At 39.9% G+C, this 18,505-nt stretch overlaps 1 protein-coding gene across 1 annotated transcript in view; it reads right to left on the bottom strand.

Moving 5' to 3' along the window:
- The window catches only part of MIPEP (mitochondrial intermediate peptidase), a 116,708-nt gene that overhangs the window by 42,643 nt on the left and 55,560 nt on the right, over positions 1-18,505 (bottom strand). The window contains exon 15 of the mRNA XM_034758744.1: positions 7,867-7,941. Within this exon, the coding sequence (XP_034614635.1) occupies positions 7,867-7,941 (75 nt within the window). The remainder of the gene's footprint in view (positions 1-7,866; positions 7,942-18,505) is intronic.

Here is an 18,505-nt window from a genome sequence, read left to right as displayed (position 1 = left end):
ATTTCCTGTTTTTGTATGTATGCATCTGATTGTTCCTCCCTAAGTGGAGTACTTTGCATTTGTCCTTACTGAATTTCATCCTATCACTTCAGACCATTTCTCCAGTTTGTCCAGATCATTTTGTATTTTAATTGTATCTTCCAAAGCACTTGCAACTCCTCCCAGTTTGGTATCATCCACAAACTTTGCAAGTGTACTCTCTATGCTATTGTCTAGATCATTGATGAAGATATTGAACAGAACCAGACTCAGAACCGATACTGTGGGACCCTACTTCATATGCCCTTCCAGTCTGACTGTGAACCACTGATAACTACTCTCTGGGAATGTTTATCCAACCAGTTATATCATTCTGCACCCCCCTTATAGTAGCTCCATCTAGGTTGTATTTCCCCAGTTTGTTTATGAGGTCACGCAAGATGGTATCAAAAGCCTTACTAGGTCAAGATATACCACATCTACCTCTTCTCCCTTATCCACAAGGCTTGTTACCCTGTCAAAGAAAGCTATTAGGTTGATTTGACACGATTTGTTCTTGACAATCCATGCTGACTGTTACTTATCACCTTATTATCTCCTAGCTGTCTGCAAACTGATTGCTTAATTACTTGGTCCATTATCTTTCTGGGTACTGAAATTTAGCCATTTAGTCAGAGTACTTCAGGGGGTCCAGGATCGCACCCTCCTGAACAGGGCTTCTCCTCCAAATCATGCTCTCTCTCACACAGCTAGCTTCCGTCTCTCTCTCCCCTCACATAATGGCAGGTGAGAGACCCCTTCTTTTATAATCTCTGGGCCCCTCTATTCCCTTTAAAAAAAAAAATCTGTACATGAAATAGGGAACTTGGGAGACGGTACTGTGAAAAAGATGAGCAAATCATTTACATCAGCAGTTCTCAACCAGGAGTCCCGTGCCTCCTGGGGGGCTGCGAGCAGGTTTCAGGGGGTCTGCTAAGCAGGGCTGGCGTTAGACTGTATGGGACCCAGGGCAGAAAGCCCAAGCCTGAGCCTGAACCCTGCCATGCGAGGCTGAAACCAAAGCCCAAGCAACTTAGCTTGCTACCCGCTAATGCTGGTCCTGGCTTTTATATGCAGAAAAACAGTTGTTGTGGCACAGGCGGGTCATGGAGTTTTTATAAGATGCTAGGGGGGGCCTCAGAAGAAAAAAGTTGAGATGATCTTACTAAAATGGAATTGTGTCTTATAGCACACGCTCAACTCTTTCTCTGAAAGTCTTATGATTGGGTAAAAAAAATCCAAACCCACTGACCGCTTGCGACTTAGCCAGAATTCATTCATTATCATAGATTTGGTTTGAATTATGTCCTATCTAAGTCTTTACGACTAAATGTAAACATTTCCTAAGGATTATGTTACTTCTGTTTGAATTATTCTCTTCCAAACATATAGCAGCTTTTTAAACCTTTCAACTAGATTTTCAAAATGATAAACTCTGGTATGACGTTCAAAAGCTGCTTTTCCATAGCACATGTGTATGCTCTTGTGGTTAGAGCAGAGAACTGGGTGTCAGGACTTCTGGGAGCTATTTCTGGACTCTCTGCTAAAAACCAATGAGGTGAGTTACTTAGAGAATAATGCAGAAATAGAGAGCTGGAGAAATAAGCCACTGAAGCGAGTTACAAGTTTTCCCCCTTCCCTGGCACATGTAGAGTGTTAGAAGGAAGTTCTGACTCTTGTAGGGTGACCAGATGTCCCGATTTTATAGGAACAGTCCTAATTTTGGGGTCTTTTTCTCACATAGGCACCTATTACCCCCTACCTCCTGTCCTGATTTTTGACACTTACTATCTGGTCAGCCTAGACCCAGGCCACCAGGAGTGCATAGCGAAAATAAATCCACCCTGGAAATAAACACTGATGACTTTACATATGTAAGTATTTTCAACTATGAGCCATAGTTAGGTGTGTCTGCCATAGCTATGGGAATGAAAGATATTTCACATTGCCGTGTGATCTGGAGATTGTTGCTGAGGACCCCATTTTTAAGCATTTAGATACGGGCAGATTTCTACTATCAGTGTTTATCTAGAATAGACTTTAAATAAGAGGAAGCAGTGTCTTACTGTAATTATGACAAATTACTACATTAATTAGCTTAAACAGTGCACTTAAAATGTTACTAATTAATTTGGTTCCAATTATTTCTAGCTCCCTGCCTGCTTGTTAAGAGTCATTATGTAATGAGCTATACCTGTGCCAATGAGCTATACCTGTGTTCTGAGCTCTCAAAACTGGAGACTCTCATACAAAACCAACCTTCCACACAACTTCCACATGGCTGGACTTTACAAAAATAAGACAAGCCATTTACAACACACACTTTGCTTCTCTACAGAGGAAAAAGGACAGTAAACTATCTAAACTCAGACATGCCACAGGGGGCTACAACAATGGTACCCTTAACTCACCCAACAATATTGTTAATATATCCAATCACTTAGCCCGGCAGAAGACTCTGTCCTATCTCGGGGACTCTCTTTCTGCCCTACCATCCCCATGCACATGATACAGTTCTGCAGTGATCTGGAAGCCTACTTTCACCGTCTCCAACTCAAGGAATATTATCAACACACCACTGAACAGCACACTGACCCAACCAATCCTCCTACCAACACTACAAGAAGAAGAATTCTGTGTGGACTCCTCCTGATGGTCGAAATGACAGACTGGACTTCTACACCGAGTGCTTCTGCAGACGTGCACTGGCTGAAATTGTGAACAAAACAGCATCACTTGCCCCATAACCTCAGCCATACAGAACGCAATACCATCCACAGCTTCAGAAACAACTCTGACATTATAATCAAAGGGGCTGACAAAGGAGGTGCTGTAGTCATCATGAACAGGTCGGATTATGAACAGGAGGCTGCCAGGCAACTCTCCAACACCACATTCTACAGGCCACTATCCTCCGATCCCACTGAGGAGTGCCAAAAGAAACTACACCATCTGCTCAACTAACTTCCTGCTACAGCACGGGAACAAATCTTCAGAGACATACCCCTAGAGCCCCGACCAGGAGCATTCTGTCTGCTACCGAAGATCCATAAACCTGGAAATCTTGGACGCCCCAGCATCTCAGGCATTGGAACTCTTACAACAGGATTATCTGGCTCTTTGGACTCTCTCCTCAGACCCTAAGCTACCAGCACTCCTAGCTATCTTTGGGACACCACCGACTTCCAGAGGAAACTACAATGCATTGGTGATCTTCCTAAAAACACCACCCTGGCCACCATGGATGTAGAAGCTCTTTACACCAATATTCCCCACACGAGGATGGACTAGAAGCTGTCAAGAACAGTATCCCTGATGAGGCCACGGCACACCTGCTGGCTGAGCTTTGTAACTTTGTCCTCACCCACAACCATTTCAGATTTGGGGACAACTTATACCTTCAAGTCAGCAGCACTGCTATGGATATCCGCACGGCCCCACAGTATGCCAACATTTTTATGGCTGACTTAGAACAACGCTTTCTCAGTTCTCGTCCGCTAGTGCCCCTCCTACTTGCACTACATTGATGACATCTTCATCATATGTACCCACAGATAGGAGGCCCTTGAAGACTTCCACCTGGATTTCAACCATTTCCACCCCACCATCAATCTCAGCCTGGACCAGTCCACACAAGAGATCCACTTCCTGGACACTACAGTGCAAATAAGTGATGGTCACATAAACACCACCCTATACTGGAAACCTATGGACCACTATTCTTACCTACATGCCTCCAGCTTCCATCCAGGACACATCACACGATCCACTGTCTACAGCCAAGCCCTAAGATACAACCGCATTTGCTCCAATCCCTCAGACAGAGACAAACACCTATAAGATCTTTATCAAGTATTCTTAAAACTACAATACCCACCTGAGGAAGTGAGGAAACACACTGACAGAGCCAGACAGGTACCCAGAAATCACCTACTTCAGGACAGGCCCAACAAGGAAAATAACAGAACACCACTGGTCATCACGGACAGCCCCCAGCTAAAACCTCTCCAGCACATCATCAACGATCTACAATCTATCCTGGAAAATGATCCCTCACGCTCACAGACCTTGGGAGACAGGCCAGTCCTCGCTTAAGAAAGCCCCCTAACATGAAGCAAATACTCACCAGCAACTACACACCACACCACAGAAACACTAACCCAGGAACCAATCCCTGTAACAAACCCCATTGCCAACTCTGTCCCCGTATCTACTCTAGCGACACCATCATAGGACCCAACCACATCAGCCACACCACCACGGGCTCATTTACCTGCGTATCAACTAATGTGATATATGCCACCACGTGTCAGCAATGCCCCTCAGCCATGTACATTGGCCAAACCGGACAGTCTGTACGTAAAAGAATAAATGGACACAAATCAGACATCAGGAATGGTAACATACAAAAGCCAGTAGGAGAACACTTCAATCTCCCTGGACATTCAATAACAGATTTAAAAAGTAGCCATCCTTCAACAAAAAAAACTTCAAAAACAGACTTCAAAGAAAAACAGCAGAGCTACAATTCATTTGCAAACTTAACACCATTAATTTGGGCTTGAATAGGGACTGGGAGTGGCTGGCTCACTACAAAAGCAATTTTCCCTCTCTTGGTATTGACATCTCCTCATCAATTATTGGGAGTGGACCACATCCATCCTGACTGAATTGACCTTTTCATCACTGGTTCTCCACTTGTAAGGTAACTCCCTTCTCTTCATGTGCCTGTATATTTATGCTTGTATCTGTGATTTTCACTCCATGCATCTGAAGAAGTGGGTTTTACCCACAAAAGCTTATGCCCAAATAAATCTGTTAGTCTTTAAGATGCCATTGGACTCCTCGTTGTTTTTGTGGATACTGGCTAACACAGCTACCCCTTTGACACTGTGCCAATAAAGTTACTGCAGGCCCAAACTTACAGGAATTTACTCCACATGACAAAAATATGCCTATTGAAAAGATGTGTATTTAAATGTAGAGTACAGAACTCAGGTTTCCTCATCTCTCTCCAGAATCTACTAGAGATCACAGCAGCTGAAATTATTATAGCAAAACTCAAGTTTATGGATGAAAAAGCAATTTAATTTTATTCTCCTTTTTTTTTAGATACCATAAAAATTAGTAGAGGGTATCTGAAAGTTGTTTTATTTATTTATTTTTTAATAGGCTAAAACACATCTATATTTCCCTACTTTTGGAAAATTCAAAGCATTTTCATTTTCAAAAGGTCAAGTAATGAATGGCATGTATGGCACTTAGCCCTCAAAGAGAAATATGTGCTTTTGCTAAGTTTGATGCAAATGAGTTTGAGTTTTCATTTATAAGTTATATCTTTACCAATTTGTGTGCAATGAATGTGGTTATTCAGATATTAATACATATGTAGGAGAACATATCTGGACAACTAAATTAAAATAAATACAAGAGTTTATTCCAATGATTATAACTTCAAATAACTACACAGAAAACGATACACATCTCTACAAAGGAATGTGGGAACTCTGTATTCACCACCATGCACCCGTCTCCAGGAACAATTTTGTGAACGAAATAACTGAAGTGACCGTCAGCCAATCTTTTGATCAGGGACTAAGTTTATATGCACCTGCAGGCATTACTGTTAGATTCCCTGAAGACGCACTGAAATAGAAAGTCAAATACTTATGGCAACTCTGGTCCAGGACAAATATAAATTGACTGCTGAAAGGAAATCCTTGGGCTCTATTGCTAGTACAGATATTACTGAACAAAGAATGTTTGTGTTTGAAAGCACATGTCCATCACTTCAGAATTTCAAGTCAATTACTGGTCTGTACCCTGTTGGATTATTCAAAATTAGTGGCTCTCATGAACAGGGTATTTTTTTGAGTATTCATTCATCAGAAGTAAATTTTGCTTTTTCAGAACTGTTGTACAGTTCGGAGCAATTCTGCTTTAATTCTTGTATAATTCCTTCTCGATTACAAACAATCTCTCTCAGATATCTCTCAGATTTAGTAGCATAGCACATGTCTGTATATGAAAAAAATTATAAGCAACAATTATGCATTTCAAAATCAGAACTGCCAGGGGCATTTCACTGCTTTCACATTACCAAGGTAAAGCAGCGCTCCCCCTCCACATCACTCAGTTCTCACAGAACCCACCATGGCCAGTGACACCCAAAGTTGCAGTAGTTTAACTAAAAGTGTGACTTAAAAACTGACTTAGTTAAATCAGTGCAAACCTGTGTAGATACTCAACCTGCTATAAACCTGGCTTATTGGTTTAATTTGCACATGTAAATTTACAGATATAAGCTCAACTATTATAATCAGTTTTAAACCAATAGATGTGTCCACACAGCAGTTGGCACAAGTTTAATTAAGATATTTTAAAAATCAGTTTTTAGTTAAACTCATACAGTTGGTGTTTGTAGAGAAGGACACAGTCTTTGGGACATCTTTTAGAGAAAAGAAATCACAAATCCCTGGCCTTGGCCCAAATGTCCAAACTGCCACCTGATTCTTGCTTCTGCATTTCTTAAAAAGAGACTGAGTGCTGCCATTTGGAGCACCTAAAAGCAGTTGTTCTCACTTTAAAGCTATACCAATTGTGGTTTAAAAAAAACAAACAAACCAACCGTATTTAGCAAAGGGAAAAAAGAATAGAGAAAAATCATACAAAATAAGCATTAGCAGAATATAAACACAAGCAGACTAATCGCTATGAAAAACATAGCTAATCTGAATGCCATTGTGACTATTAACTTTTACTGGAATTGCTCTATTAGGATTGAGGAAACAAGCTCCCTGTTTCAACAATGACACATATTTATTGTTTGTTTGTTTTGTTTTGTTTTAAAAGAAGAGTGAAAGACACTAACATATTTTACCTAAGTTTTAACTCCCCTTTTATTATAATGCTAAGACTTAGAAGGTGGAAGCAGACGTGTTTTCTTACTAACATTATTTAACTGAATTGCACAAGTTCACCAACTGTGAATGCAGAGCTGTGCATTAATGCTGAGCTGAGGAGTTTGATTTTCTTCTTAAAGAAAGTGTTGAAACACTTGTTTTGGAAAAGCCAGACAGAACTGCATGAACTTAGCAACAACTATAACAATATAATGAGGTAGATCAGATATTAGACCTACAAACTTTGACAGTGTCCTTTTAGTAATAAAAACCGATATTTTCAAACCTGGCTGCTTATATCAGGAAACCAAAAATCCGTATTTCATCGCCTAAATAAAACTGGGCTGATTTTTAAAAGGTTCTCAGCATCTCCAGCTCACACAGTTTAGTGGGATTTAAAGGTGCTCCATATTTCTGAGAATTAAATTGGTTTTATTTAGGAACCACAAAATGGATTTGTGAGCTTAAATGTAGGGACCCAGGTTTGAAAATTTTGGCCAAAGTAAATACAATTAAAAATGGCTACTTCAGCATACTTTTGTTTTCAATTTATATTTGAGATATTTTAAAACATTCAGTAAACAAAATATCAAGTCCAATTTTAATTCATGGCTTCCTCTTAAAACTTTCTTAAGTGTGAAAGGCAATCATTTTCAAAGCTGTGTACCTAAAGATAAGCATCTAAATCCATATTAAAATACCAACTTTATGCAGACAACTGACAATGTTGATCAAAATATATTAAAATGAAGTTGAAAACAATTCAGTTTAAATATTTTGCATTTGTTTAGATAGCACAGAAACATCACTGAGTTAAGTGTTAAATTACAAACATTTGTAAGATTTCACAAATTAATAGAGTCAAATTAAATTGATATAGTTCCTATAAATGTAGGAAGTCATTTCACATTTAGGTCCTGGAGAAACCTGAAACCAAAGAACATACCTGAAGTTGCATATCAGCTGCAGCACAAATCTTTTTAGATTCACAGAGCCGTGACACCATGCTTTTTGGCAGCGACTTGAATAAAGAAAAAAGCCACAATACATTTAGAATTAAGTAAATTAAGCACATTGTTTGAGAACATTTAATGTACAGTACTTCTGACTAAGGAAGACAAACAGAGAACGTAAAAGTAAAACAATGTATTTTTACTGTCATTTTTAAAACAATTACGACTTTTAGAAAACACTTTAGATTGAAAAACTGACAAGGATGAAGACATTCTATTAAATTTCAACAAGTACTAATTTGTCAAACAGAAGGTTTGAACATGCAAATACAGAATGACAGACTACTACATTGGCTTTGCTTTTTAACTAGCAAACTGGGATAACCATTTATTGTCTCATAGGTGCATATTTGTAAAACAATACAGTAACGCCTCACTTAAAGTCGCCCCGGTTAACGTTGTTTCACTGTTACACTGCTGATCAATTAGGGAACATGCTTGTTTAAAGTTGTGCAATGCTCCCTTATAACGTCGTTTGGCAGCTGCCTGCTTTTTCCACTGCTTGCAGGAAGAGCAGCCCGTTGCAACTAGTTGGGGGGGGGGGGGTTGGAACCAGGGTGGACCGGCAGCCCCCCATCAGCTCCGTACTCCTCTAAGTTCCCTGTATGGCAACTGCCCAGCAGGCTATCCATTGCCGGCAGTTCAGCTGTCCCTCTCCCCACTGATGTGTTCTGCTCCTGCCCTCTGCCTTGGAGCTGCTCCCAGGAGCCTCCTGCTTGCTGTGCAGTGGGGGGGAAGAAAGGGGGTAATGTCAGAGTGTCCCCCTCCCCCCTGCTCCTGCACCCCGCCTCGTGGGGGGGTGGGAGGGGGAACGACAGGATAGGGCTCAGGATGGAAGGAGCTTCCAGGGAGCAGCTGCTGTCTCAACTTGCTGATCTACTTAACAAGGCTGTTTACTTAGAGTGGGGTCAGCGTACTTAAAGGGGTAATGCGCATCTCTCTCTCACACAAGGTGTGTGTCTCTGTCTGCCATGCTGTCTCCCCTCCCTCCCTTCATTCATGCTGCCTTGTAGAGTGTGAGGCTACATTAACAACAATGGGTTAACCCTTGAGGGCTCAGCCGAGTGCTAGTTCATCATTTAGCAGCAAGGCATTCCCTGGGAAATATTCCTCCCTCTTCCACTCTCTGACTTCATCACCTCAACCAAGCTTCACAATCATCATCGCTGTGTCCAGTATTAAATTTTTTAAAACTTATAGTGTGTGTGTGTGTGTGTGTGTGGGTGGTGAAAAAAATTTCCCGGAATTTCCCTAACCCCTCTTATTTACATAAATTCTTATGGGGAAATTGGATTCGCTTAACATCGTTTCACTTAAAGTCGCATTTTTCAGGAACATAATTACAATGTTAAGCGAGGAGTTACTGTACTTTGCTATCAACATGTACCTATTTAAAATATTATGACTATTATTTCAAACAATAAAACACAGCTATTGCAGGCAGTGCCCCAGGGTCATCCAGTCTAGTCTTCAGTAGCAGATATTAGAAATAAAAAAATCCTTTTGATGTTTGAGCATGTTTAGTACAAATCCATATGGGCCTGATCCAATCTCAAATGACGTCAACAGGAGGCTATTCATTGTCTTCACTGAGTACTGGTTCAGATCCTACTTATTTATCAACATGAAGATGTTTTGCCAAACTGAACACTATTCTTGATATTTTTAATAAAACCTAATCTATGTTTCACATTTACATGACTAAAGTTATTTTAAATACTCCACCACATCCCTTGCAAGACTGATTGATTTTTCCCAATATTCAGTCTAGTTTTCCCTTTTCCATCTAGATCTCTATAAATACATCCAGAGACTGTTCAATGCCATGTCTTTCAAAATACTGGTAGGTGAATGTCTGGCCCTAAATTTCTTGTCAGTCCATCTTTAGGCAGTTCAATAAATCAGTTTTCCCAATAAGCATATTCTTTTTGTAAGTATTTTAAAGTATGTTAATCAGGGTTAAAATAACTCAGTTCTTGCTATTATGTTAAACAATATTATGCAATGGTTCTGCACTGTAACACAGATGTTTGCTATTACACAGAACTCAAAAAGCATACCTGAAGTTTTACATTGTGTTGAAGTGTTTAAGAAGTAATACATCAAAGTTTACAGATTCTGATCCCGTAGCCATATGTTTAGATTCTGTACAAATGATATGACTTCAAACCAAACTATGTTGATGTTCATAAAATAAAAATACATAACAATGGCATACCAAATTATACAAAAGTGAGAAAAAAGTTAGCAATTAACTAAATGGAATCTGGAAGTTAAAAACAAATAACTCTCAAGTTGCACAACCTTTTTTTGCAGCCACTTGTCAGGACCTTGTAACCTTTTTTCCCCAGATAAATGCAGTGTAGTCCTGAGAATGTGATACAATAATACTCGCTATTTGGCCAATCATAATGTATATAGCTGTTAAATTTCAACCTACAGAATGGACTAATGGCCATTAACTCTGTCCTGCAATACTCTTATTATTCCAGTGCTAATTCTTTCCTGAATATAGAAGACTCCTCGTTTAGAAGTATGTGATGATTTTTGGAATAGGAACTTAGCTATATTGCTGGCCTCCAGATCAAGAAAAGGATATTGAGTGTAAAGAGAGATAAAAAGGCAGCAAAGGTTAACAGGCTAATAATGGATTACTTCAACTAATCATATGCAGACTGGTCTAATAGCACAATGGGACAAAAGTTAGAGAAGCAATTTCTCAACTGATTAAATGATTGCTTCTCAACTTGGTTTTACTTAATGCACAGGCATTAATTCAAGAATTAAAAGTAGCTGAACCACGATGTAATACTGACTCAATATAGTAATGTTCAACATCCTAAAGGAGAGAAAGGTACCAAAAACTGACACAGCGATACTAAACTTGGGACAGGAAGATTTCCATAAAATGAAGAGGTGCTAGCCAAAAAAGCCCCAAATTAAAAGTAAAGGAAGTAAATTGCTTAGATGTGGCACGGATACCACTTAAAATAACAATGTCAGACAGCATGTGTGCTGCTGAATAAAAATGGAACCAGGAAGGCAAAGAGTAGACCATAACTGACTATTCGCACCAGAGATCTCTCAAAATAAGGAAATCTGACCTTACTGAAGCCAATAAACAGGAAATAAATAGCATCAGGCAATATGGAAGAGGGAAATTAGGTGGTCTTAGATGGATTTTTAAGAGCAAATAGTTAAAGGTTAGTATATTGGAAGTAATAAGCCTGTGAAAGAATCAGTGGGTCTTCTGGATAATCAGTTGTGAAAGGGAGCAATTAAGGATGATAAGGACATGCTGAGAAATAAAAGGGATTCATATCTTTCAAGGCCAGAACAGACCATTGTGACTATCCATTCTGACCTCCTGCCATAGAACTTCCCCCCAAAAATTCCTAGAGCATATCTTTTAGAAAAACATCCTTGCATAAGTCTTCATGGCTGAAAATATCAGAGAGATATCAAAAATGAGTAGGTCCAGAGTAGGTAATAAAGATGAGATATTCTCAGAGACTGGAAAAAGGACTGGAAGAAATTAATAATTTAAAAAGCAACAATTTACCAGGCCTGGATTGTACATCCAAGAGTTCTGAAGGAGCTCAAGTATCAAGTGGCTGAGCTGCTAGCAAAGATAGGTAATTTTTAATTTAAAAAACAGCTATTATACCAGCAGACTGGAAGGTAGCAAACAAATAAATATTAAAAAACAACGCCTGGCTGATTTGGGAATTACAGATCAGTAAGCATTACATTGGTACCTGGTAAACTGGCTGAACAGATTTAAAATAGAATAATAAAACATGTGGAAGATGATGATATGGTACAGTTTCTGCAAACAAAAATCATGTTTCACTAATCTATTAAAATTCTTTGAATGTCAAAGTAGTGGATGAAGGAGAACCAGCTCACAATTTATTTAGATTTTCAAAAGTCTTTTACAAGGTCCCTCTCAAGAGGCTACCAAAGAAACCAAGAGTCAGTGTGTGAGAGGCAAAGTACTGTCCTGGACCAAAAATTGGCTAAGAGACCGGAGGGGTGCGGGGGGGGAGATAGCAAAAAAATGTTAAATTTTCATAATAGACAAAGGTTAACAGCAGGTATCTCACAGTTCTGTACTAGGTCCATTATTGTTTACTGTATTTATTAATCATCTGAAAAGAGAGGTAAGTAATGAAGTAGCAAAATTTGCAGATGACAAATTAGGTTACATAATTCTTCCTCTACATCTGACAGTGCATTTTGTCCCATCTATGTGCATTTTGCCCCCTATCCTGCTTCAGCGACTTCAACGACCATTCATCATGGAAATAAATGAGCACATAAATGTATGCAAGATGACAGCCTGACGGAATAAACTTTGTGCCTGATACATGTTTAAGCACATTTTGTTATTAAGCACCAACAACCAACATATACATTTTGGATACAGTACAATAACGAAAACTTGGATATGTAGCTTTAATTTGAAAAAAAATTTCTGCATTACAAAATCTGAACACCTAAAATCTTAGCAGCAGTGGATGTATATATTTTATATAGTTATAACTTTTAATAAATGCTACAGCCAAGATCACTGCTACACTTCAAACTAAATTGGCTCTTTCAGCACAACTGATTTATACAGTTTTGTATTTTGGCTGTTTTAAACAACATAAAGATAAATGTAAGTATAGCAGCTGTCAGCCAGTATACTATTTAAAACAGAACAAAACACTAGAACTTCACTCATAGGCATTTTGGTAAACCACAATCCCACAAATCCTCACTGAAATGGGAAATCCAGATTTGCAGTTCACAGTGATGGGGACAGACAGTGCAAGTGATATCACACTCTCCATGGGCTATGTAGGACAAACCACCTCACCCCCTAGCTTAGCTCATGCACTCTCAGCAGCTGTGGAAACAGCTCTAATCCACAACTTACAATTGACTATTTCTCTTCACTGCCATGCTTCTGCTACACTGGAAGAGTGAATATAGGAATCCTCTCACTATACTGGAAAAGTGAATAGGTGCTGCCATGGCAGAGAAGATATAGAAAGTCAGCCACTGCTTCCACTCCACTATTCTCTTCTTCTTCTTCAACTGCTCTGATGGGAGTTTCTACTATGTTCCCCAGCTCCTTGAGTCCCAGTGCAAGGAGCAAATAGAGATGGGCACTGGTCGTTCTCTGTGCTAACCAAATCTCCCTCGCCAAAGGACCAGAGAGACAGCTCTCCAAAAAGTTGCTGCTGAAGATGTAGAGTTGGGTCACAGCCGTAGTCTTTCTAAAAGAACTGCTTGCCCTCATTCAGTCTACCAACTTGCTTTGTATGTACTCTTGTAGCTATAGGAGTGCCACAACAGCAGCAAAAAGAACAGGAGTACTTGTGCACCTTAGAGACCAACACATTTATTTGAGCATAAGCTTTTGTGGGCTACAGCCTATTTCAACGTATGCATAGCCTGGAACATAGAGCAAGAAGATATTTATACATACAGAGAACATGAAAAGGTGGAAGTAGCCATACCAACTGTAAGAGGCCAATCAATTGAGATGAGCTATCAACAGCAGAAGAAACAAAAAAACTTTTGAGGTGATAATCGAGATGACCCATAGAAGGTGTAAGGATACTTAACATGGGGAAATAGATTCAATTAGTGCAATGACCCAACATTCCCAGTCTCTGTTCAACCCAAGTTAATTGTATCTAATTTGCATATTAATTCAAGTTGAGCAGTCTCTCCTTGGAGTCTGTTTTTGAAGTTTTTGTTGTTGCAAAATTGCTACCTTCAAGTCTGTCACTGAGTGGTTAGAGAGGCTGAAGTGTTCTCCCACCGCAAGACTCTGTCCTTCCACCTGAGACATAGCATCAGCATGAGAAGCAGAGAAGAACAGCTGATAATTTTAAGTAAATTACATCTATCTCATGAGTTCAGGGGAAATCATGAAAATTCACAGAGACAATTGATATTCTACAATATGAGGTTTGTGACTAACAGGATATAGCGATTAATTGTATAGTCTAATATCAACTAATAATATCAACACCCAAGGGCTGTGTTGAAAGAATAATTCACAAGCAAGAAGAAAACAATGGCTAAAATTGGTGTCAGAAGTTAGGTTTCACTGAGGGAAATGATGAGGACATGGGACTCAAAAAAGAGAGACTTTGGTCAGCAAAAACTGCATGACAGAATAAGGTGGCCTATCAAGCCTAGTCTAGTTCGAGAGCCACTGGAAAGAGAGAGACCTGCAGAGACCAGCCAGATGGCATTTTGGACTGGGGAAGCAAGTCAAGGTTTAGATATGCTCCTGTCATGGCTGATTCATCTGCCTCAGGCACCTATCCATGACTGATCAACACACCAGCTCCTGCAGAATCAACAGAAAGCTGTCTTTCCCCATACTTTTTGCTCTCTCTTCCACTTTGTCTCCTTGCCAAAAGCAGCAATAGTCCCCAAAACAAGCAACTGAGTTAAAGGTCCAGCTATAGAACTATTATTTATCTTACCCCAAAAGAAGGACTCTCTGATAAAACCAAGGACTTTAATATCCACTCTCTGAAAAAACAACTTCGCTGAGCTTTGGCTAAGATTGTTTTGACTGAATAAACATTCAATTTTTTTACTTTAAATTCTTTTTTTCTTGTCTTTTATAAACTAATAAACTAAGACCTTGGCATGAATTTTACAATGCTTGTCATGGTGCCTAAGGAAGCCCAGGTATCTGTGCTCCCAAACCCCAAAACATGTTTACCTGTTTAATATTCTACAGTAACAAAATCATAGTAATAATTCTGACTATCTGGGCCCATTTCTTTAATTAGATTAATAAACCACCATCTTTGTAATTCCATCTGCCTATAATACTGGAAATAAATAAACTCACAAACAGTTGAGACAATGACTTTTTCAAGCCAGCATCCAAAAAAGCATTAAGTTGAAAAATGATTTAGTTTAGACATTCACCACCATCACATTGCTACACATTTAACAAGAAAACTGGGAACACAAAATAGTACATGTCCACAAGGTGGTCTAATTAACATTCTTGAAGCTTTAACATTTGCATTTCTGTGATTTTAACTGTGCAGTGGAACCTCAATATTAACATGGGTATCTGTATTGTATTTAATTTCCCAGAGGTTTGTTTTTGTGTGGGTGTTTTTAAGGAAAAATACTAAGTTTGGTATGCATCTTCTTGAAGAGAAAGATGCTTACCTTGTGGGAACTGGTGGTTCCTCAAGATGTGTGGTCCCTATCTGTAACCCCCTCCGGGTGTACATGCACTAGGAGTTGGAGAATTATTGCAAGCAGTGTACGCAGGTCTGCACATGTCCTACAGTCCTCATACCTCAAACTGAAGACATAAAGGGTGAAACAGTCCAATTGCCACTCCAGTTCCTTCTCTACTCTGAATCAGGAATGATGCAAAGCAGAGGAGGAGGGCAGGTAGTGGAATGCAGATAGGGACCACACATCTTGAAAAACCTCCCGTTACAACAAAGTAAGTAACTTTCTCTTTTTCTTCAAGCACTGGTCCATACGTATATTCCACAGCGGGTGACCTACAAGCAGTATTCAAGTAGGAAAAGGGTGCAAGGATACAGATGGAAGAGCCATCCAAAGGATTGCTGTCCCAAAGGGTGCATCAATAGAGGTATCCAGTACTAGAGCATAATGTCTTTCACATGTGGAGGAAACACCACGTAACTGCCTTGCAAATGTCAATTAGAGGTACTTCATGAAGCTATGATACTTGGTACTGTTGTCACTTATATTTGTTTTAAACCTACTCCCTATTAATTTCATAAGGTGACACCTAGTTCTTATGTTATGTGAAGGGGTACATAACTCTTCTCTATTTGCTTTCTTCACACCATTCATGATTTTATAGACCTTTATCATATCCCCCGTTTGTTGTCTCTTTTCCAAGTTGGAAAGCCCAGTTTTATGACTCTCCTCATATGGAAGCTGTTCTATACCCTTAATCATTTTTGTTGCCCTTCTCTGTATCTTTTCCCATTCCAATATATCTTTTTTTGAGATGGGGTGCTTAGAACTGCATGCAGTACTCAAGGTGTGCGTGTACCATGGCTTTATATAGAGGCATTATGATATTTTCTGTTTTATTATCTATCCCTTTCCTAATGGTTGCTAACATTATATTAGCTTTTTTGGCTGCCGCTGCACACCGAGGAAGAAGTTTTCAGAGAACTATCCACAATGACTCCAAGATCCCTTTCATGAGTGGTAAAAGCTAATTTAGACCCCATCATTTTATATGTATAGCTGGGATTAGGTTTTCCAATTGAATTACTTTGCGACTCCAAAACTACCTTGTTGTGAACTTTGGATATAGTTGTAATGAGACTATGTCCTTACAGAATATGGTGTATCATGGTTCCGCCATTAGGGTTCTGAGCTCACCTATCCTTCTAGTTGAGGTGATGGCTATACGGAAAGCAACTTTCATTGATAGGTGAGACATGGAACATGTAGCAAGCGGTTCAAAGGGCGTAAGCTTAGTGAGAACCAAAAGTATAAGGTTTACGTCTCAGTGAGGAGTAGACATCCTCACTGGCAGGAAGGTACTGATTAGGGCAGGGGTCGGCAACCTTTCAGAAGTGGTGTGCCGAGTCTTCATTTATTCACTCTGATTTAAGGTTTCGCGTGCCGGTCATACATTTTAACGTTTTTAGAAGAACAACAAGGAGTCTGGTGGCACCTTAAAGACTAACAGATTTATTTGGGGATAAGCTTTCGTGGGTAAAAATCTCACTTCTTCAGATGCATAGAGTGAAAGTTACAGATACAGGCATTATATACTGACACATGGAGAGCAGGGAGTTACTTCGCAAGTGGAGAACCAGTGATGATAGGGCCAATTCAATCAGGGTGGATGTAGTCCACTCCCAATAATAGATGAGGAGGTGTCAATTCCAGGAGAGGAAAAGCTGCTTCTGTAATGAGCCAGCCACTCCAAGTTCCTATTCAAGCCCAGATTAATGGTGTTAAATTTGCAAATGAATTTTAGTTCTGCTGTTTCTCTTTGAAGTCTGTTTCTGAAGTTTTTTTGTTGAAGGATGGCTACTTTTTAAATCTGTTATTGAATGTCCAGGGAGATTGAAGTGTTCACTTGCTGGATTTTGTATGTTACCATTCCTGATGTCCGATTTGTGTCCATTTTTAGAAGGTCTCTTTCTATAAGTCTCTAATATATAACTAAACTAATAACAACAAGATGACATTCATAGGAGATTTGGGAACCAAAATTGTCTGGGTCAGTTGCGGGTGATGAGGATGATTCATGCCCTGTCCTGTTGAATTTTCCATAAGACCAATGGGAGGAGTGTTATGGGACGAAAGAAGTTACTCACCTTTCGTAGTAATGATGGTTCTTCGATGTGTGTCCCCCTATGGGTGCTCCACTGTAGGTGTGCTTGAGTCCCTGCACTGCTGATTGAAAACCTTTGGTGGCAGCATCCCTTGGTCCCGCACATGAATGGTCTCTTCTTCTGTTGCACCATGAGGCTAACCAGAACGTGTAAGCCAGCAAAGGTTAAAGAATATTTAGATAAGACCTGCTCCATTTAAGCAGAGTGGTACTGGTTGTCTTCAAGATAGACGTAGAGGGTGACCTCCTTACGTGCTTATGAGAGCATTTCTTGCCTTCTCAATGAGACCCTAACTGAGTGTCTATAGGAAAGGATTCCCTTGCACCAGAGTCTGACTTCGCGGCGGGAGACACACTCCGTGTTGATTCAGGTCAACGTACAACTCCCACAGCCTGGGTCCGACTGCAGCCGCATGGCCTTCTCCATAAGGTACTTTCTAAGCTGCAATTCCCGTGCCTCACCGGTACGGCTAAGGAAAGAGTGGCAGATTTTGCACTTAGCCACGAGGAGTGCCTCCCCCAGGCAACATAGACAGTGTTTATGGTCTTTGTTGACCGAAAAATAACAAGGGCCGGACACAAGTTTTTGAAGCTCAGAATTCTGGGCATAGTCCAATACTCATAACCGGATAAGGGGTCCCAGAAGTGGGGAAATCTATCTAACTAGAAAAAATTATATACAAAGGCACTAAGGCCAATTTTGAAATATTTACAGATCAAAGAATAACTATGAGGAAGCAGCAGCTCTGTACACTGGAGGTTCTGACCCAGGCCATGTGGTGATAAGCAGGAACTGGAGAGGTGGCTGGTCCACTCTGCCCTTTATGTCCTTGGTTTGAGGCATAAAGAGAGTTATGGCACATGTACAAACCAATGGACGCTGCTTGCAAGAATTCTCCAACTCTGGATGCATGCGGACCCACAGTGGAAAAAACACATAGGAACCAGCACTCGAAGAACTATTACTTTGGGGCTGGCTAGCTTTTTGGACTCAGTTTTGCTAATTTTGCCAGTGAAAATTGTAAGTTCCTTTAAACCCATCAGTGCTCACTTATGAACAATTCCAAAACCATAGAAGACAAAGGGAGTCTTTTCATGATTTCACAGTGGGTTTTGGATCAGGCCTTTATCCAGCTGCACACATGTGCATAATACTTATGTATCTTTAAGAGTGTTCCTATAGAATAATTTTT

The sequence above is a fragment of the Trachemys scripta genome, chromosome 1 (genome assembly GCF_013100865.1).
Source record: "Trachemys scripta elegans isolate TJP31775 chromosome 1, CAS_Tse_1.0, whole genome shotgun sequence".
Taxonomy (NCBI): domain Eukaryota; kingdom Metazoa; phylum Chordata; order Testudines; family Emydidae; genus Trachemys; species Trachemys scripta.
The sequence above is the reverse complement of the archived record's forward strand: the minus strand, read 5'-3'. Positions and strand labels throughout refer to the sequence as shown.